The sequence below is a fragment of the Etheostoma spectabile genome, chromosome 24 (assembly GCF_008692095.1).
Source record: "Etheostoma spectabile isolate EspeVRDwgs_2016 chromosome 24, UIUC_Espe_1.0, whole genome shotgun sequence".
In the NCBI taxonomy this organism is placed as follows: Eukaryota; Metazoa; Chordata; class Actinopteri; order Perciformes; family Percidae; genus Etheostoma; species Etheostoma spectabile.
In genome coordinates, this window is record NC_045756.1 from 3,396,818 (window position 1) to 3,416,817 (window position 20,000).

The 20,000-nt window shown below is 40.6% G+C and overlaps 2 protein-coding genes across 4 annotated transcripts in view; one reads left to right on the top strand and one right to left on the bottom strand.

Moving 5' to 3' along the window:
• Positions 1-6,494: 6,494 nt before the first annotated feature.
• On the bottom strand, positions 6,495-19,411 carry txndc16 (thioredoxin domain containing 16). Of its 2 annotated transcripts, XM_032506141.1 has the most exons (20): positions 18,963-19,411; positions 18,545-18,715; positions 18,314-18,396; positions 17,864-17,937; positions 17,645-17,719; positions 17,370-17,491; positions 17,110-17,200; positions 16,664-16,823; positions 15,690-15,859; positions 15,208-15,265; positions 14,995-15,106; positions 14,337-14,483; positions 14,164-14,223; positions 12,965-13,160; positions 12,470-12,600; positions 11,542-11,626; positions 10,826-10,967; positions 9,989-10,176; positions 9,591-9,781; positions 6,495-7,754 (listed from the first exon to the last, which is right to left on the bottom strand). In XM_032506141.1, exons 2-20 carry the CDS (start codon positions 18,699-18,701, stop codon positions 7,528-7,530), a joined length of 2,469 nt encoding a protein of 822 aa, XP_032362032.1. In that variant the 5' UTR covers positions 18,702-18,715; positions 18,963-19,411; the 3' UTR covers positions 6,495-7,527. The 2 variants fall into 2 exon arrangements, with proteins under 2 accessions (XP_032362032.1, XP_032362033.1); XM_032506142.1 differs by lacking the exons at positions 18,545-18,715; positions 18,963-19,411 and having other exon boundaries at positions 17,641-17,719.
• A 487-nt stretch (positions 19,412-19,898) lies between these two features.
• Positions 19,899-20,000, top strand: part of gpr137c (G protein-coupled receptor 137c) — a 12,726-nt gene continuing 12,624 nt past the window's right edge. Inside the window, exon 1 of one of the 2 annotated variants that reach the window (XM_032506159.1) lies at positions 19,899-20,000. This exon is cut by the window's right edge and continues 764 nt beyond it. The gene's annotated coding sequence lies outside the window, so the exon portion shown is untranslated. The other variant, XM_032506158.1, reaches the window with a different exon arrangement.

Sequence of the window (20,000 nt, forward strand, 5' to 3'; positions counted from 1 at the left end):
TAGGGTCACAGGGAAAAAGAGGCTTTTACTGTTTACATGGTGATGAAGGTCCGGAGGGGCTGAAACGATGAGGCTATATCAAGAGAAGAGTGCAGGACTCTTTCACTTGTTCCAAGTTGATGATATTTTCCAACGCACCTGCACAGAATAAAATTTTTGGATGTGCAATTGTTTCTTTAAAAAGTTTTAATGTGTACATGGTCAAAAGAACCTCAATTGATAAAAATCATCCCCCAAGCATCCCTTCCTTGTTAGGGATTACTGACCCTACAGTGGCTTCTGTAACACACACAGATAAACACGACATGCACATGTTTATGCTTCATGTCCCGCCGTGACTTCTCCCTCAGTGTGTTGTCGTGACACACACAGCTGGGTTTATAGGATTGTGGATTATGAGCCAATAAATGAATGACTGTGGGAAATGGTTCAACCAAACTAAAGAGAGGTCTGTCATGAGATACAAATTCATTTTCTACTGACACACACACACACACACACACACACACACACACACACACACACACACACACACACACACACACACACACACACACACACACACACACACACACACACACACACACACACACACACACACACACACACACACACACACACACACACACACACACACACACACACACACACACACACACACACACACACACACACACACACACACACACAAAGTGTCTTTCGATCAGACGTTTAACAAATGTTGCAGTTGCCCTCAGTGCCAAGTTATACAAAATTGAAAACTGTCATAAGTATGTGACAACGTAATTGTTGTTTTATGGTGAGGTCATGTCTCCAATTTCACCAGCTCAGAGCAGTGATTTTGAGTTTATGTAGTGGACCCCAGCTCATGTACTTTAGCTCAAAGTAAAATCCATGCAATTAAGTGAAAAACAAAAGCTCTGCATTCTCTGCAGTCTTTCATATTTTATTCAACATTTCTAAATGTCTACACAATGTGGGGGTGGCTTGTGGCTCAGGCGTAGAGTGGTCGCACCCCCCAGGCTCAATCTCACGTTCCTCTGGCCACAGGTCAAAGTGTTGCTGAGCAAGACCCTGAACCCCAAGTTGCTCCCCGAATGCTGTATGAATAGCTGCCCACTGCTCCCAATAATATGATGGGTTAAGAATGCAGAAGTTAAATGTCTCTACATTTTACTGCGTGTGTGACTATTAAGAATAAAGTTTGTTTCAAGAAGCAAAAATTAACCACACAGTGAATTCTGCATACTGTTAGTTTCTGTAAAAATATGAAAATGCTCACTAATAGGACATTTTTGTGTGCAAGTTCTTCACAACACAATCAGATCCAAAAATATTCAGACCTATATTTGTAACTATAGTCATTGGTACACTACACCATGGGATGACTTAATGTCGTTGGCTCCCCCTATTGGCCGCCAGTAAACTGTAGATGCTGTGGTCAGTTGTAGTAATTATAATAATAATAATAATAATATTTATCCTACAAATTGCAGCCCTGCACATCTACAGAGGTGTTTCCACGTATTCCTTATTAGTTAGATGTCTGCTGCATGTTGGGTGGAGCTGGACTAGAAGTCAGCTCGTCGTCATGGGGGATTCCGAGTGTGAAATTTGTTCACTATGCAGGACTCTCCAAAATCCCCACAGTCATCCCTCCAGTCATTTCTGCCAACAATCCCACCTCAGCTTTTTATAGATGTGAGAAAGACAAACAAAGATTCTATTGGACAGTTGTCTGCGAGGAAGTCTGCGAGTGTCCGAAAATCTCAATTTAATGCTCACTTTAGAGTAACCTATTGAGTGTCTGAACTTTAGGGAGTTGTGAATTAGTGAACAAGGAAGTTATTGTTTAAAGATTAGTAAATTAGTAAACAAGGAAGTTATTGTTTAAGGATTAGTAAATTAGTAAACAAGGAAGTTATTGTTTAAGGATTAGTAAATTAGTGAAAGTTAGTTATTGTTTAAGGATTAGTTAATTAGTGAATTTCAGACGGAGTGTTACAGAGGATGTGGTGACATGTACTTTTCTTGGAAGACATTTTTCAAAACCAAACATTTTATTTACCGTTTGAAATGATGCAAGAAGTCTTCTGAATTCTTCAGAAGTCATGAGTAGGTTGCAGAGTGGTAACTGACTCACTATTCCAAAGACATTCAAACTAAATCGGGTTCCCATTCAGAAGAAAGGGCAGACCAGTATACAGCAAAAAGCACATTCATTAGTCACACCCAGAACTATGTTGCTGGTGCAGCACTGAACAATTTGTAAATAAAGTTCAATATATTTAAAGATCCAAACCCAGGTATACTGAGGCAACATTACATTTGAACTTTCCTGCACAAGCAAGTCACAAGCCAAAACGTTGGTAACCAGTACGGTAGAGAGTGTATTCCTTTCAGATAACCAAACAGCAATGATGTAGTATTGTCTCCCATATCACTTCTTTAAATCCTCGTGGTTAATGGCTGAGCTTTAGATCCTCATAGCTGTCCATTTGTTTAGCTAGCAAGTTGCCATGGTAAAATCCAATCCACTTGCCAACAACTAAATATGCTCACTGTTGCTCAAGTTGCTTTTTTCCTTTTCTTCTGTGTTGTCATGCAGAAATGCAGCCTGGCTTTAGCAGGGACATCCTCTGCGTGTACGCGTGTGTCTGTGAGAACACAGATGGAAAGGACAAGCGTAAGAGTTTTAGTGTAGTCATGGTTGAGAATTTCATCACACATCAAGTTTAGATCACAGTGAGAAACTTACAAACAAATATGCTTCTCCTCATCACATGTTTTCTTTTGCATTCTTACACACATGCATCTGTGTGCAATTATGCAATCAGTTATCGGTGACTGCGTACACTGACCTTGTAATCAAGCCAGATTCCTTTGTCACGTGCCTGCATTTATGCTAACTTCAACCTTCTATGTAGCTGCTGCACAGAAAGTCAAACCTAGTCTGTGTGGTTGGCTTAAAACAGCTGAAATGTTTCAAAACTAATAGTTCATGTAAAACCGGCTTTTGCTTAACTACAGTAGTCTGCTTGCACTCAGTATAATGTATGGTAATGTACTGTGAGCATTAGGCAAGGTGGCTGACAGCTATAAACCAAAAACCTAATGTACTGCCCATTACTCTTGTCAGTAAAAAAAAAGAAAAAAAAGTTCTTCATTTACTCCTGAAGAACAAACAAATGAAACTGTTTGCAAAGATTAACAGTGAACTAGTCTATATCGACAACGTTTCATTTCCAGGATTGTTCAGGTGTCGCTGGAAATTCTACAGGATGTCCCTCAGTTTAGGCCTTCATCTTCCGCTTTCTTTGTATAGGCACTACAGTTACCTGGTCCTCAGATCTCTGCAGGGTAAATCCAGACAGCTAGCTAGACTATCTGTCCAATCTGAGTTTCCTGTTGTACAACTAAAAACAGCTTTTGAACACATGTTGCACCAAAAAAAACTTTCCCGGGGATATTTCACCGTTGCGCCGTCCAGAATGCTGTGGAGGAAGGTCTGGTAATGCCAAACTAACAGTGAACACACCGCTTGAGGCATCAGGCCCTTACAAATTGAATAACCATGGTCTGCTTACGCTAATGTTATAACTCACTTGTAACACCGGGCTGGGTGGTTGGTCTACAATCTGGTTAAATACTTGATCTACACAGGATCATTTCTGTACTGATGGATTATGCTGACTCAGGTTTTTCCGGGATGCAGCAAATGCAATTATTTCATTTGTTAGTCCGTTTGTGTGTGACCCTCGAACCCAAAGGCATACACAGGATCACAAACATACTGTAGATAAACATGTCCCTCAGCATGTTATGTAATTTATTTCAAGGGACAGCGCACAATAAAACATTAACCTTGTACAACAAGAGAATATGCATTGTGCCAGGTTCTAGCAGATTGCCATTTTCCTCCTGTAGTCCCTGGGCAATGTTTAGACTGTGATTCAGATAAACAATGTACACAAAAATGGTAAACAGGTAAAGGTAACAGATTTAGGTTTATAACAGCTAGAATTAATCTATGAACAGATGAAAACACCTGCATCTGTAGCTCAAACCCACCCACCTGTTTAGACTTGCCTTTATGGAATTTTATATTTGCCTATTTTTGACTGACACACACACACACACACACACACACACACACACACACACACACACACACCTAATTCAAGCTTGTAATTAACCCCAACTATGCCTCCAAGGAAAATAGAGACATTACATTGCCATTACATAATGATAAAAGGCCTTTCTGTTCTGAACACTGAGCTCATCAACAAAGGATTAATTTTCGGGGCTCTAAAACCCACTACTTGTTTCTGGGTAGCTCTTCTTAGCTTGTCCTGCCATAAGCAGATCCTGATACAGGCCTGTGCAGGTTTAATTTGTCATCATTAATCAAACTGTCTGCAACTGCATTGATAATTGCCAGTTATCTCGCTAACTGGACAGCCACATGAATATTCCATGTGTTATGATTTTCTTTACAGCTCTGATGGCAGGGGTTAGTTTACCAGAAATCACTGCTAACTGCCAGAGAGCTGACAGTTTAAAGTCTGTGACAGCGTGCCACACGTCACACAGCTGACACACGAGTTGAGATCAAATAAGCTCTTTAAGCCCAGAACTCTGACACAATATTATTTTAGTTGAAAATGTTTCTTCCAGACAGGATAAGTGAGGCAGCACATCAGGATTTAATCGTGTTGTAATCACTGGCTCCAGTGGAGAAAAAGACATCTACTGCTTAACCTTGGCTTTTCATTGTGTTATTCTGCTCGGCTCACTAAACACTGACTTAACAAAAGGACAACTCCACTCCTATTGCTATTTAAGGATGCCTTTTGCAATGCTTTTCTGATCAAATGCATATAGATAGATAGATAATTTCACCCTGAATGGATTTAAAAAAGGACTATGTTGACCATTAATCATTTTATATCTGTTCTATATTACAGCTGCAGTTAAGTTCAGTATGGGTGGCAGCGGTGGACAACATAAATCCCAGGGGCCGGATGGGGCCCAGAAATTCTATTAGAGGGGCCAGCTAAATTAACTCTGAAACTAGATGCTAAATTAAGAAAGTAAGATCTGAAATATCATTAAATTGGGATTTAATGCAATAAACAGAAGATTTAAGTTCACATCAAAAAGAAACAATTTAGATACATGCATTGAATTTGTTTCTTAAGCATAAAAAATATATAGCCTACTACAAATCAGATCAGTAGCTTACTTGAAGCTTAGCTTACTTAAAATGTTTCTTTGCATCAAAAAAGTATCAAAGCATGTAAGAAATAAATGATTTACACATAAAAAATTAGCCTACAGGCAGTTTTCAATTTAGTTACTAACTCGCCACTCACAGACCAAACAGAGGTTCAATTCTGTACAGAATGTGCCCTCAATAATATTAATATATACAGAGCATGAGTTATAGGCACACAGGCCACAGACCAGAGCCATTTAACAACTAATCAGGAAAGACATCAGCTTAGCAAGGTTAGCAAGGCTAGCAAAGACAGACAAGACAGAGACGTAGAGTATCTGACTCACGTTATTTGACGTCCAAGTCAATTCTCCTTTCTGTCATTTAAATGAAGAATCCATGTTGACAGGACTCCTCACCTCCACGGCTGCTAGTAACGCGCAAGTATGCTTGCAACTAGCTAGCAAGTCAAAAAAACAAGTTAGCAAGTTAGCTAACTTGTTTTGTCCTACAAACCCGCAGATATCTTTTGCAACCTAGTTTTATACAGTCTATGTTCGCAACCGTTAAAATAACTTAACGTTACCTAACTCTACCTCTCACACTTGTTTCATTGGCATTCTACTAAATGAACATTTTGTTTCTTCTGAGGCCACACGGTGACGGGGTTTTATTTCTCTTCAGTTTCGCAGTCACAGGGTCACGACAGCCACCGCGCATCTCGTTGACCACTTTGTTTTTTTAATTAACTTCACCTGGCCTCTTCTGGGTAGCACATAGGGTGCAATGTCGTCTTTCAGCCACATAGACTGGCCAACATGCACCAACCGTTACAATCAAGAGGGGCGCTATTTCGCACGTTTGATAAAGTATTTAAGTGACGGCATTTAATACATTGTTTTACATAAATACATCAATTTAAAGGATACTGTGTTTAAGTGAGAACACTTCAGAAGACGTCCCGATCCCATTGTCTAGCTATATGTGTAGGCCTATACCTCAAAACATGGGATCGTTGAACAAATATTGAATGTCCTTATTATAGCTTTTGTTCACTGTATTGTGCCCAGTATGTCAAATATAATAATCTAATTCAAATTTACGGCCTGTATATTTCTTTATTGTATGTATGATAAACCAAGCCCCCACAGCATCAAAACACCAATTTACGAACTACACTGCCAGTCCATGGATCACATGTGTTTATATACTGTCTTTGTCTAAGGCTGTTTATTGAGTAAATATGTTTTTTATTACCATTATTATTATCACTTAATCTATTTTTTCTATTTCTTTATGTATATTCTTTCTCCTATGTCTACCTAACATGTATTTGGGTTATTCTGATGTGTGTACATTTTTCTTTTGAGCTTCTGCAGCACAAGAATTTCCCCAGTGTGGGATTAATAAAGTCTACCTTATCTTATCTGCTCAGTCCATTAGCTTGGAAAGACAAAGGCAATAATTGGACAAAAGGTAAAGACTAAAGCTGAAAATTCACATTGGTTCAAAAGAAAATCCGCCCTAAACCTCAAGAGCCCTTTGGATCCTTCAGTGGATTGTTTAGAAAGGATGGTCGCATTTAACTGAGAGACAATCTGGAACCACCATAATAATTGGTGGACAGGAGGTGGAATGATGGGGAAATTAATCCAGGACATAAATATCCTTCACCTAAAGTCACTGCAATTTCCATACAGTTTTATTTCATACGAGGGAAGGCAGATGTGGTAACAGTTAAATGCCAACATCAGAAACATGCCTTTGTTGATTAAAAAAAAACAGCATAATAGTTTGTAAGTTTTTCAAATAAATTATTTTGAGAAAGCACAACCAGCCCAGTGCTGAACCACCTCCCTCAGGTTCAAAACGTGCTGTGGTTTGCTTTACCAGCTGAGCTAAACTGAAGAAAAAAGGAAGAGATTCCCAGGACAGGCCAACAGGGTGAAACATAGTGTCTTTGCTGCAGGTTGTCTCTTTAAAAATGAGTTGTTAGCTAATCGGTTCACCAGGATTACGTCACAAACCCACAGTAGTAAGAAACAGCCGTAAACACCCCAGAGGAAACGCATACAGAAGGTGCTGACTCATATTAAAACTGACTTTAACTCCAAAGGTCACAGTGTCTCTTATTAATCTGTTGCATTGCGGGTCTTTTTGATAAATCTTTTCCAATCTGGCAATAAACTCCAAAAGGGAAATAATGAATCTCCAATGATAAATACAGCATAATAATATTAGTAAAAAGAATAAATAAACAAAGATGTTTAACCAACGGCTTAGTATCATTTCCCTCCCATCCTGTTTTGTTACAGTTCAGAGTGAGGGTTTTTGTTCGGAGTGGGAGAGCTGGAGGAGGAATATGTTGCTTCTTCTAACACATCTTCTTCCATGTTCACCTCTTTCTCATCCGCCTCCCCCTCCTCCTCCTCTTCAGGAGTTTGCTGCTGGGCAGAGATGGGTTCCTGCATGTCCATGATTTTCAGGAAGTCGTAGAATTTGACAGAAGGAGGCCAGCTATCCTCACCCAACAACCCTACCGAGACAAACCAAGACAAAGATCTATAATTACAATGTGCATTTTGAAGCAGGATTAAAGATGATACTAACCTATATTCTAATTCAACCAAAAAACACTTTGGGCCTTCATAGTTTATAATGTTTAACTACAATAAAACACGTTGCACCTGAAGTTAAATTTATAATCATGAAAACAATAACTGAATTCATCATCAAGATAATAGTGTTCTATGCCTACTAAGATATTGAATAATGCCAGTAAATAAGAGAAAGTGACAGATTTATTCTAGAAGTCAGCCTTAGAAAAACTCATATTTGGTCTAACTAATAGTCTAATGCTTTTTTTTGAGAACTTGAAAGCCATTACTTTCTGTCAAAAGAAGAGTTTTGTTAACTGCCTTTCAAGTAACATAGTCCCAGGATGTGGAAACCAAAAGCCGATCTTAGGTTTCTCCACGGCAAAAGTATGGAATGTGCTGCATGACAATATTAAGATAGACGGAGACGAGTCACAGCGTGACCGGCCTCTAATCTACAGAGATCAAAAGGTCAAGGGACAGTTGCTCCGGACAGTTGAGGTTTAAAGCCTTATCACCATGATTTACAAATGGCCTTCAATGTCCATTACACTTGTAGCTGCTCAACTCAAAGCCTCCTGCACATACCTTTCACATTTCTCAGGCAGTAGAGCCACAAGCTGGAGCCTGTCCCTGTTTTGAAAACAGGTTAGCTTGCCTTTAACCTGTCGTGCATTGGGCTTTTAATGTGTGCCTCAATAAAGGAGATATGCTGTAGGAGAGACGGTAGACATAGAGCTTTAAATTTCCATAGGTGGGTAACGGTCACACTTTTTTTGTCATTTCTTTTTCCATGTGAAGTCATTCCGATCTTTCTGTGGAAACCTTTAACAGACACACTGCTGCATATCGTTTTGGAATTGTATTTTATCTCATTGGACACATAACCTGCCTCATTTTCTTTTCTTCAATTATTTAATGGCATTCCCTTATTGTATTCTTCGGGAAAATACTAGGTTTTAATGGGATATAATCAATCTATTTTAATTAGCTGACCGGGGTCATTGCGGAGGAAATTGGAAACTGGAAAGTCATCACCGCAGGTAGTCAACCAATCAATGCAAGTTAAGTAGGTAATCACTACGGATAGGAGCTTTATTGCTGTGGTTAAAAATGTAATTATTGTTACTGCATGAGAGATGATGACCTCTTCACCTCAAAGAGACCTACTGTAAATCCAAACTACAACGTAGCCTTCCATGTCTAATATTGATGTTGCTCACTCGAGTTGTTTGCTCACTGTGCAAATGGTGGGGAGAAATTCTAATTTGTTCACAATGCAGACAGAATACAGACAACCAGAGTGCAGAAAATCCCAGGTGTAAATGTGAACGTGTAATTGGGTTATTCACTGCAGATGAAAACAAATCCAGATGTAGACTGCATTTCAACAGCAGGCGATAAAAGGACCTTGCTGCTAAAGAAAACAAACTGAATTAGAGTCATCTTGCATTTCCCACCGTGGGCCAAGTAGCAAGTGAATACTTGGATTAGGATTTAGGACTAGGATTTCTGAGAACGGCTCCATTGGGCTTTTGTTGAACTTACTTAAATTAAAAACATCTGGCAAAGACATCCCATGATTTCTACTGTGTATTGGAATACAAATCTGGAGCCAGATGCAGGTTCAAATATTTCTAAACATGTTCTATTCTTATAAAACAAATGTATTAAACATCCTGTGCTGTTCTATCATATTATATATTTTCCTTAATAATGCTGCTTTGTATTTCCTTAACTTCATTCTTTGCTGTCCAGCACTTCCTCCGACTTACCTGCTGCTGACTCGGTCCCATCCTCGATTCTCTGCAGCCACTGCAGGACAGAGGGGGCCCCTATGGGCATGTTGGGGGGGTACTGGTAGATTTCACCCCCAGAGGGCAAATGGGTGAGGACCAGAGCAGGAAGGGGGGGCATAGAGCCCAGGTATGACCCCAGGACAGACATACCGGCGGGAGTACGGCCACTGGAATACAGACAAACAAAATACATATATCTAAAATAATAAATATATAGAATATATCTATAGAGAAAATAAGAAACAAATCATGATAACAGTGGTGTTTTTGTCTGTGTACATGATGAATGGCTGGAGCAACAATCCAATGCCAAGTAGTAGGGTCCTTTTGATGAATAACTGAGTGACTGATTGAACATTGGTTGATGTACGTACAGATGGATCCAGCAGGCCTGGTATGGCTCCATCCTCCGCCCTCCCAGCTCCACCACTCCTCTCATCTCCTCCACCAGCGCCTGGTTCTGCTTTCGCCCAAATTCGTCCTCTTCCTCTCCCACAAAGAGGAGCAGGAGGGCTTTGCCCAGGGAGAGGACGGACGGCAGGTTCTCCACCGTGAGCTCTGGCTGGAGATGAAACAGAGAGAAGAAGTTAGGAGGCGTTCAAATGTATACATTTTTACAGTGATTTTCTCTGCAAGATAGACGTAGACATAGAAGTAAGCACTTTAGAAGCTGACGGTTCAAAATAAAATAAGGATTTAGAAATTTGGCGATAGCTGATACAAAGTACCCTGTTCAATGAAAAGCGTTTCCACAGTAGGATTCAGACCTCCAACCACTATTTCCCTTCACAGCACCAGAAACTAATCTGCAGCCAAATTCATCAGTGCAAAACAGCATAATGAACACATAAAGGGGGGGCTAAGCATGTCTGGTTTAGCAACATCTGCATTAAAGAGAGCCGTTTCCACTGAACTGCATCATGACCGGATGTTAACTCAGATGTGACGCATTACTCAAACCCTGTGGATCCACATATGGAGTTTGTTATCTGTTACATACCGTGAACGACTCAATCTTGGCTTTCACAGAATTCCAAGAAGTCATTTATTTATGGTTATTTCATTTCATGAGATGTAAACGAAGACAGGCTCATAATCTGGGTTTGCGGGAAATTGGGATTTAATTTTGGTTCAGTTTGAACTGTACGTATTTGTTTAGTATTTCCCAATGCATTACACAGAAAGACAATTGAGCACATGTTTTGATTCACCAGTGGATGCAGCAGAGCCGTGTTAATGTGGGAGAGCAGCTCTTCAGCAGAGTGTGACACGGGCAGCGTGGAAGGATGAGTGTGTGTCCTCCAAGATGGAAACACCAACACTGCAGGAAGGTCCACAGCGTGCTCTGCTGCCCTGCACAGCAAACACACAACTTAAACAAAAATTCAAACCACTGCAGGTCAAACATTTAGCACATTTTGAAGGCTATTTATTAATTAAGGGTATTTTAAAAAATGTAATCACGCGTTGACTGAAGTGTTACCCTTTAATTGAGTGAGGTACAACTTCAAAATGCCAGGTAGGGTTGTGCAATTAATCAAAATTTAATCGTGATTATGATTTTGGTTCCCAATGATCACAAAAACAGTTTAATCGAGAAAAACTATTATTTAGCTCATTACGTTTTGCAAGTAAACTCTTAATTTCTCTTGTGTTCTGAAAGAAAACTAGAGTTTGAATACGAAAAAGTCAGATTTCACAGTTGTAAGCTTTTTTTAACTGATGACTTGTTTAACTTTTTTCCACTGTTTTTTAAGTTCAATAATTGCAACATCTTTTCAGAAGTCAACAAGTAGTCATGTTAAATTATCGTGATTTCAATATTGACCGGAATAATCATGATTATATGTTTTTCCATAATCAAGCGGCCCTAATGCCGGGGACAACCTGGAAACTGGAATTGAAAGACTGAAATCGGAGCGGTTACCATGTCTCTGCGAGTCCATCTGTCAGCAGTCCAGTCAGCACCTCTCCTCTCAGCGACTTCGCTACTTCGGTAAACAGTGGTACACCTGGCAAGACAGAGCAACATCCCCATTAAATCATTATATGACAAGGCTCATGGATAAGGAGTCCATGAATTAGTTTTCTGAAATAGAAACTTACAATGAATGCATCCTGTAAACAAGTACACAGTGTGTGTATCGAAGCCTGATACATCTCCTAGCTCTGTGCCATTCAGCTCCATTGATGTCCAAAAACGATTAAAAACGGATCAATGAGTCATGCAGTTGCACAAAGCCCCATAAATACTAAATCCTTTTTTAACTGAATCACACATTCAGCATGCTGCTGCCAGAAATGCTCACTAAGACCGATCAGACGTGGGGTGCCAATACAGAAGGAATCTGGCTTCTTTTGCCCAAACTACAACACGCCGATTTCCAGCAAAGCACCACTGTCGCTAATCAGATATGTGCAAGCACACATTCTCGGTAGACTATTTCATAATATGAACCCCTGAATTTCCAATGTTTTCCTCGCAATCGTAAAAAGGTGCCACGGGGGTTAGTTTAATGAACTACTATGCAGTGTTTTGGGGTCTGAGAAGCCTTTGATCTCACACATCTGTTGTTCAAACTGGACTTCCTGGATGCTGTTTCATGTCTTACTGGTACCTGAACTCCTGTTGACACTCCACATGAAAAATATACAACACCAGCCTTATACTTAACATTTTTTACCCTAACTCTGTGGCACAGTTTCTGTATCCTTCCAAAATTGAATAAAGTCCTGATTTTTATTTCAGCTATTGAGGCATCCCATACTAGAAAATGTCAAAAGGTCATCATTAGCCAATAATGTGCATTGATTCATGTGTCACAACAAAAAAACATAAAATTACAGCATCCTACCTCTGTGTGTTTCAAACAGTCCCAGTACTCTGTCAGGAGTATAGCCTGCTAGCTCAGGGTGAGGCACTTCCTGAAGGAATGATGTCACTTCCTCTTGGGTAGACAGTAGCACAGGAGAAGCTGGGTGGCTCCTGGTTAAAGAGACAAATAAGCATGTGTGTACACACACACACACACACACACACACACACACACACACAGATAGACACATAACAATGTATGTTACTGTATGAAAGGCCTGGTCCAGGTTAGAGGCTATTTATGTATATATTATAGTCTTACTACTACTATTCAAAGAGAACTACAACATTTCTCATTTGGCTCTAAGGAGACACTCTTCAATTAAAAGACTTGTTTATTTTAATGTTCCATAATTTTGATTGGAAGAGCCCTTAGGTGAATATAAGACTATAGTATATCATGATATAATTCATCTCCTGATTTTAAAATAATTTCAAAGACAAAGTCATGTCTGTGGATTCTTAGAAAACTCACAGCATGATGAAGCGATGCAGCGCCTCAGTACCCAGCATGCCTCTGTAGTACTGGGCCGACTCGTGGGGGCGGAGCAGCAAGACGCTGGGAAAGGCCGTGATTGGCCGGAACGGGATCGGGAGGGAGCTCCCCGGCTGAGCAGCACATAGGTCGGTCCACTCTCCACAGTCGACCGCACTCATCTGGACTTCCGAATCTGAAGAGATTCATTCATCAGTTAAACATCAAGATCAAGTCATTTTAAATCTCGTCAAATTTGATCATGTCTGGAAGTAATCTCCTCCAACTCCAGAACTTGCATCATCATCCTGTTTCACAGTTGTCTGTACCAGTGTGCCAAAATATAAACATATATAGGCTGAAAAACAGAGCTCAAGTTGTGGCATGACTAACTAAATGATTCCATGGAGACATACTTTCTGTTTGCATACCCCAAAGATCCCAAATTGTGGGAAGCATAGTTCCAAAACTTAAGAGTGTAATTATTCCCCAACTTGAAATAATACAAAGAAAAATATAAAGAGTTACAAAATCCATTAGAATTAAACCTCATGTTGTCCTTGGGTGAAATTTGACCTGTTTCTCAAAGTTTTTTTTTTACACCAGAAATGTGGATTTCTTTTACCACATTGTCAAAAATAACTCGGACGGATGATTACTTCCATAGAATTTGGGGCGTTTTATTACATTTTTTTGCATTTGAAAAATAAATGTAAATGTCTCCTGACATGAACTGTGATTCACTCAACATCTTATCATCTTAACCATATACTTTTTAAAATCAAAATTTTTATATAATGTCCTTTACATTAGGATTATTGACCACCATGTTTAAAAAAAAAAAGGACATAAACGCTTGAAAAAGCACAAAAAAAGTAAGTTTTCAATTTTGACTCAGAAGGACCACAAGTCCATGGTCAACGGAAAGACAACACAAGGGTTAAAGTTTCTGTGTCGCACTATAATATATATTTTTGACATAACTAAGGCTCATTATCATCTCTCCTCTATTTATTCATATACAGATGTTTGCCCTGATGTTGAAAGTCTGTCAACATATAGAGAAAAACGTCAGCAATTTAAAATTGCGCCCGGGGGGAGCAGTAGTCTCAGGTTTGTCTGAGGGGGCCCACAGTGTCATACTTTAAACACCCCTGCCATTAGGACTGGGCCTGTTCATGCTGCACCCCCCAGCTTACCTGTAAGACCCTCTGCAACGTCAATGAAGGAGCTGAGAAACGCCATTGAAGCAGCATCCCCTGGAGGCGAAAGCAGAAACTACAATTTCTTCCATCCACATGTATTTCTACTTTGAAATTTATATTAATATGCTTCTCCTCCTTGACGGGACAGTAAGGAGAGTGTGGCTTACATTTGAGGTAGAAGAGCGCCACTGTCAGGCTGCTTTGAGCTACTGCGGTGTGGAAGTTGTCAGAGGTTAGCTGGGTAATTGAGTCCATGTCCGGCATGTTGCCTCGGTTTTCATAGACAGAAGCCGCAATTTCATCATCCAAATTGCCTGGAGGCAGACACAGAAACACATAAACACGCAGAAAAACTCTAATTTCTCCCTCCTCCCCCCTCCTTCACTCATGTTTAACTTACCTCTCTTATTCAGTCTTCTACCCTCAGGTCAGAGACACAGGCCACTCTCATTCAGGACTAAGAGATCCATGTTGGGTTTCGGGGCTACATCCATCCAACCCATGAATAGCTAAACAATGTATTTACGTAATCATTTATTTATGTATACATTTTTTAACATTATTTAAATGTTTGTATGTTATTTATCTTCATTCTTCATGTATTGTGCTTTGCAAGTTTTTACCCTCTGACTGCTGGTGTGTGATGTGTGTGGTATATTGTATTGTGTCTCTGAGTATGTGAACTGTACAAGCGAACTGTGAACTGTTTGAAATGTGAACTGGGTCGTGTAGTTGGGTTTATGGATTAAACACACACTGATACTCTGCACAAATAGAGATCCTAATGGGTAAATAAAGTTCATTGAATGTAATTGACTTTTTTACCGTCAGACTCCTCCTCGTCTTCCTCTTCATCCTCTTCCTCTTTCTCTTGATTTGTAAAGAGCTCCAACACCTCATCAAGGTCGTTCATGGTCAAATATTTCACCTCTAAACTCTCAAAGCACACACATACACACACATTAAAAGGTAAAACACACATGGGGAAAAATAATGACTACTCTTATTTTGTGTGTACTGTATGTATGACAATTATACCTTCTCAGGCAGCCTGTAAGCAGCATTGTATTCATCGGGGGTTTTCACTGCAGGACTCCTACACACACACAAGCGCGCACACACACACATGCACACAAACACACTATTAATAATTCATGCCAGTATATATAGGGGCGGCTGTGGCTCAGTGGTAGAGCGGTTGCCTGCCAATCGGAAGGTTGGTGGTTCGATCCCCGCCCCTGCAGTCATTGTCGAAGTGTCCTTGGGCAAGACACTGAACCCCGAGTTGCCCCCGGTGCTGCGCATCGGAGTGTGAATGTGTGTGAATGTGTGTGAATGTTTATCTGATGAGCAAGTGGCACCTTGTACGGCAGCCCCGGCCACAGTGTATGAATGTGTGTGAATGGTGAATGTTTCCTGTAGATGTAAAAGCGCTTTGAGCAGTTGTTAAGACTGGAAAAGCGCTATATAAATACAGCACATTTACATTTACACATATATATATATGTGTGTGTGTTTACCTGTGTACAAGCAGCAGCAGGGCAAGGCCACGCAGCCGCCAGGCCAGAGTGGTGGCCGTGTCCAGGTCCAGGTGCGCAGTCGTCGGACGAGAGAACAGGAAGACCTGGGGGGTCTGCTGGTAGGGGAACTGAGGGGGCTGGACTGAGGAGGGGTCGCTGTAAACCTCCGACTGGAAGTGGAGAGACACATACATAATGTACAAATTAATACATTATATTGACCGTTACTTTTTTAGACTGTTTACTGACTTGCTTCCCAATCAGACAAAAACACATTTATTTGGGATTTAAACATTGACTGGCTCCAGTTTTGACAAATGTTTTTCTTTCTTCTTTTTTTAGTATACCGAGATAGAGAACTTTTGTTTTTTTCCAGGCACAGATATGACACATTCTGCCCCAAACGCGTTAGGGCTGTTTTTAGGGCTGCAGTTAACAATTATTAAATAAAATACTCAAAACATAATTTCCTCAAGCTCAACATAATGTCATCTAACAGCTTATTTTGTCCACCCAAAATATATTCAGCTCACTACCAATCAGACAAAAGCAGTTAATTAAAAGCTGGAACAAGGGAATATTTGCCTTTATCCGGTGGCCTGGTTAATGGGTTAATGTTACCACCATGACCCGCCGCATGCCCAACAGGCCTACAGTAGCATCTTGTTCCCCATCTCTCTCCCCTCATTTCCTGACTAACTAATCCAGTGATTCCCAACCATGGGGTCAGGACCCCTTAAAGGGGCCACAGGACAAATCCTGTCACAGAACAATCAACAGGACAGAAAAGCTAGAAAAACATGGTTCTGTCATATAAATTTGCTCTTTTTTGGTGAATGGAACACTTTGATAAAACATGGGGGGGGGGGGGGTTACAATGGGAAAAATGAGACTAGATTGTTTTGGCTCTAGACATAACTCTAAATATAAAAAGTACACAGTACTGCACCGTGGCACTCCTCCTTCCTCCTTACCACCAGTGGAGCCTCCATGAGCTGCAGAAAGGAGTGGAGACTGAGGGTGGACAGGGGTTTCCTCATAAGGGTCAATGGACACGTCATTGGGGTCACAAACCCACTGTCAACTCTACAGTGGAGGAACCACACTCGAGACGAGTGAGACAACTCTGAAACACTGAAAAACAGATGGAGAAGGAGCCTCAACATCACCACATGAAATGAATAAAACAGATGTTTTGAGACAAAAAGCGTACTAAGGCAGGACAAATTTTCCCTAGAATTTTCCTGTGGAGTTGGCAATGCAGTGTTTGACTTGGCACGTGTCTGACAAAAATCCAAATCACTTCATCTTGGTGACTCTACAAAAGGGACTGAACCATTCTTCCAAAAGATATTTCTGCATTTGATGTTTTTTGATGATGGTCTTCAGAGAAAAGAAAAGAAAAAGAAAAAGATCCCACCCTAAATGCTTCAAAACTGGGCCTCCAGTTATGAGGATGAACTGGTATTTGGATCCGTACACATACGCGGTCTCCATCAACGATCTGTGCTCTAAAGTAACACAATCAGCAGAAACAATACAATTACTTTTAATAGTCATTAAAGTCAATCAGACAATCTTTTACCAATTACGACCCATGAGTCAATTAATCAGCAGCCAGATCATCTCCATCAATGACATCTGGCCTCCGTGTATCCATCCTCTCCTTCTTTTTCATACCTTGTGTTCCCAGACTGCGGACATAACCCAGCACGATATCCTTCTTCCCTCTGGCTGCCTTCTCCATGGCCAGCAGGTCAGAGTCTGTGTGAACGTACTTGACCTCTTCACGCAGAATGGCACTTGAAGAGGAAGACAGAGAGACAAAATCTCCATTTTCATCTAACTGCCAATCACATCCAAAAGGGCAAATCTGGTGATATTCTGTATTTTTATCGTATTATTAGGAAAAGACCAGAACTAATTGCATTACTGAGGGAGTATAGCTTACTTACAACAGGACTTCAGAGACTATAGAGTTGACGTCAAACACAGTGTCCAGATCAAAACCCAAGAACTCTTTACCACCCCTGGCAGAAAGACATGGGCAGAGTTAGAGAAATATTAAAGAAAATGCCAATACAATGCATTTACATGTACATGTATGTCACCTTTGTCTATTGTGACAAATACACTCAACAGCTACCACTACTGCTGTTCTCCACACATCCCACCTGAACAGAAACGCTGTGTGCAGCACCCGTTCTTCTGTGCAGTATGCGTGAACCAGTTCTTTATTGCAGTTGACCTAAACAGAAAGGACAAAAAGACCACCTTCACCACCTGCCACTAGCTTGTTTGAAATCCATAATGTCTCTCTCTCATGGGTGGGCCAAATTCTCTGGGCGGGCAAAGCAGAGAAAGGGGAGGTAACAATGCCCCTTCACCTCATAAGGAGCAAGATACCAGATCGGCTCCTCTGAGCTTTCATTTTCTCAAAGGTAAAGCAGGACACCCAGGGCTCGGTTTACACCTATCACCATTTCCAGCCACTGGGGGAACAAAGGGAGGCTGGGGGAACGCATATTAATGTTAGAAAAACTCATAAAGTGAAATTTTCCTGCCGTGGGACCTTTAACTTCTATGACAGATGGAACACCGGTAGCACTGAGAAACACAGTTACCTTGCCAACCAGTACTCCATAATCCTGCAGAGCATCAGCAGACTTCTCCAACTCCACCAAGAAGAGAGAGATGGTTGGAGTGACTGAAGAGAGAGAAATACTGTTACACTTAATTAATGGGTTCAGCTGGGAGCTGTTGCGTTGCATATTGACAAGTCCCTGGACCTTTGCTGTATTTAATAAATACTTAAAATGGCAATACGAATGTGGAAACGATTGTGTGAGACCTACCTTGATGCTCAAAATAGATAAACATCATCTTCCCCGAATGCAATTTCTCATAGAAGTCTGCAGCTGTGTATTCCATCAGGTCTGATGTGTTCGCTTTCTCTGTACATCCTCCTGACTTCATCCACAGCAGGAAAACAGCAATACACATCCACATCATGGAGATCGGGCTCTCTGTGGGGGGATGATTGTTATAAAAGTAAGAGATGCAGTTCGTGGTATTGGCTTCAATGAATAAACAGACAACAACTATACTGTCTGTGTATAACTGTCAAAGGCATGTAGACAGTCATGATGAGACTGATCCCAAACAAACCAAAAAAGGGTAACAGCATGAACACTCACTATTAATTCACATGACATGCACTATGTAATAATGTAGAATGGAGCCAGCAATAAGATAAAGATGCTAGCTCGTTACCTGAGAAAGTCGAGAAGCGGTTAAAGTTCAACTTTTATCTTTCCAAGTACAAACGTTACAAACCACAATTACAATTAAAGGAGATAAAGACATTGTGACGCTAATTATTAGCAGCAGCTTATCTTTACGTGTGTAAATCCCAAAGCAAGTCCAAACATGGCGCTTTCTGCTTTAGTTAGGAATGTTAATGCTAATGTTAGCTGGTTCATTAGCTAGGCTTGTTAGCTGCCTACTGTTGGATGGATATCCATGCTTTATTTGGCTAGCTAACGTGAACCGCTAAGAATTTAAAAGATACATGTCGGCATATGTCAGTGGAAGATGTAGCTACGTTAACCACAAGGTTGTTTTTCACCAAGCTTCACAATAAAATTTGAAAAATGTGTCTTGAGAGAATAATGACGCTCTTTTCGCAAAACAGTGTCAAGCTAGTGGAGTTGAAACAGTACTTCCTGTTTTTGTTTTTAAATAAAATACTTGTTGTGACGTTTTAAGTAGTGCATGTCATTTTCATAATAAACACGAAGAATATACTGTAAGAATGTGTAGCTGGTTATAATACAGCTTTTTTATAGTTATTTTAATGGTAGTCCCAAAGGTGGCTGTTCCGTGCACACTAGGCAAAGCGAGAATACGTGCACGCCAAATTCTTAAGCTTTTATTTTGAAGGCTTCACCACAACTGTGGTTATCGCTCATTAACTTGACGTAAATGTCTGCATTGTTTTGACGCGTTTTCTCTGCGAGATCCGCCGATTTTGCTTCCTTAAGCCAATAAGATGAGGGGACAGTTTTGAGTTATAGAAATGTCAAATCACAAGCATACAGAGGGCGGGCACTGTCACAGCTGACATCATCATAAACGAATGGCGTGAGAACGCTATGGAGGTTGGGCGGTAGGATGAGCCAATGACATAGCGATAAGGAAAGGGGGTGTGAGGACTTAGGTGATTTAGCTAGGAAACTGGCTAGAATCTGCGGCTCTGGAGTCAGCTGTTTCCCAAGAAAATCAGCCTGGTGATAGCCAAGATGGTGGCCT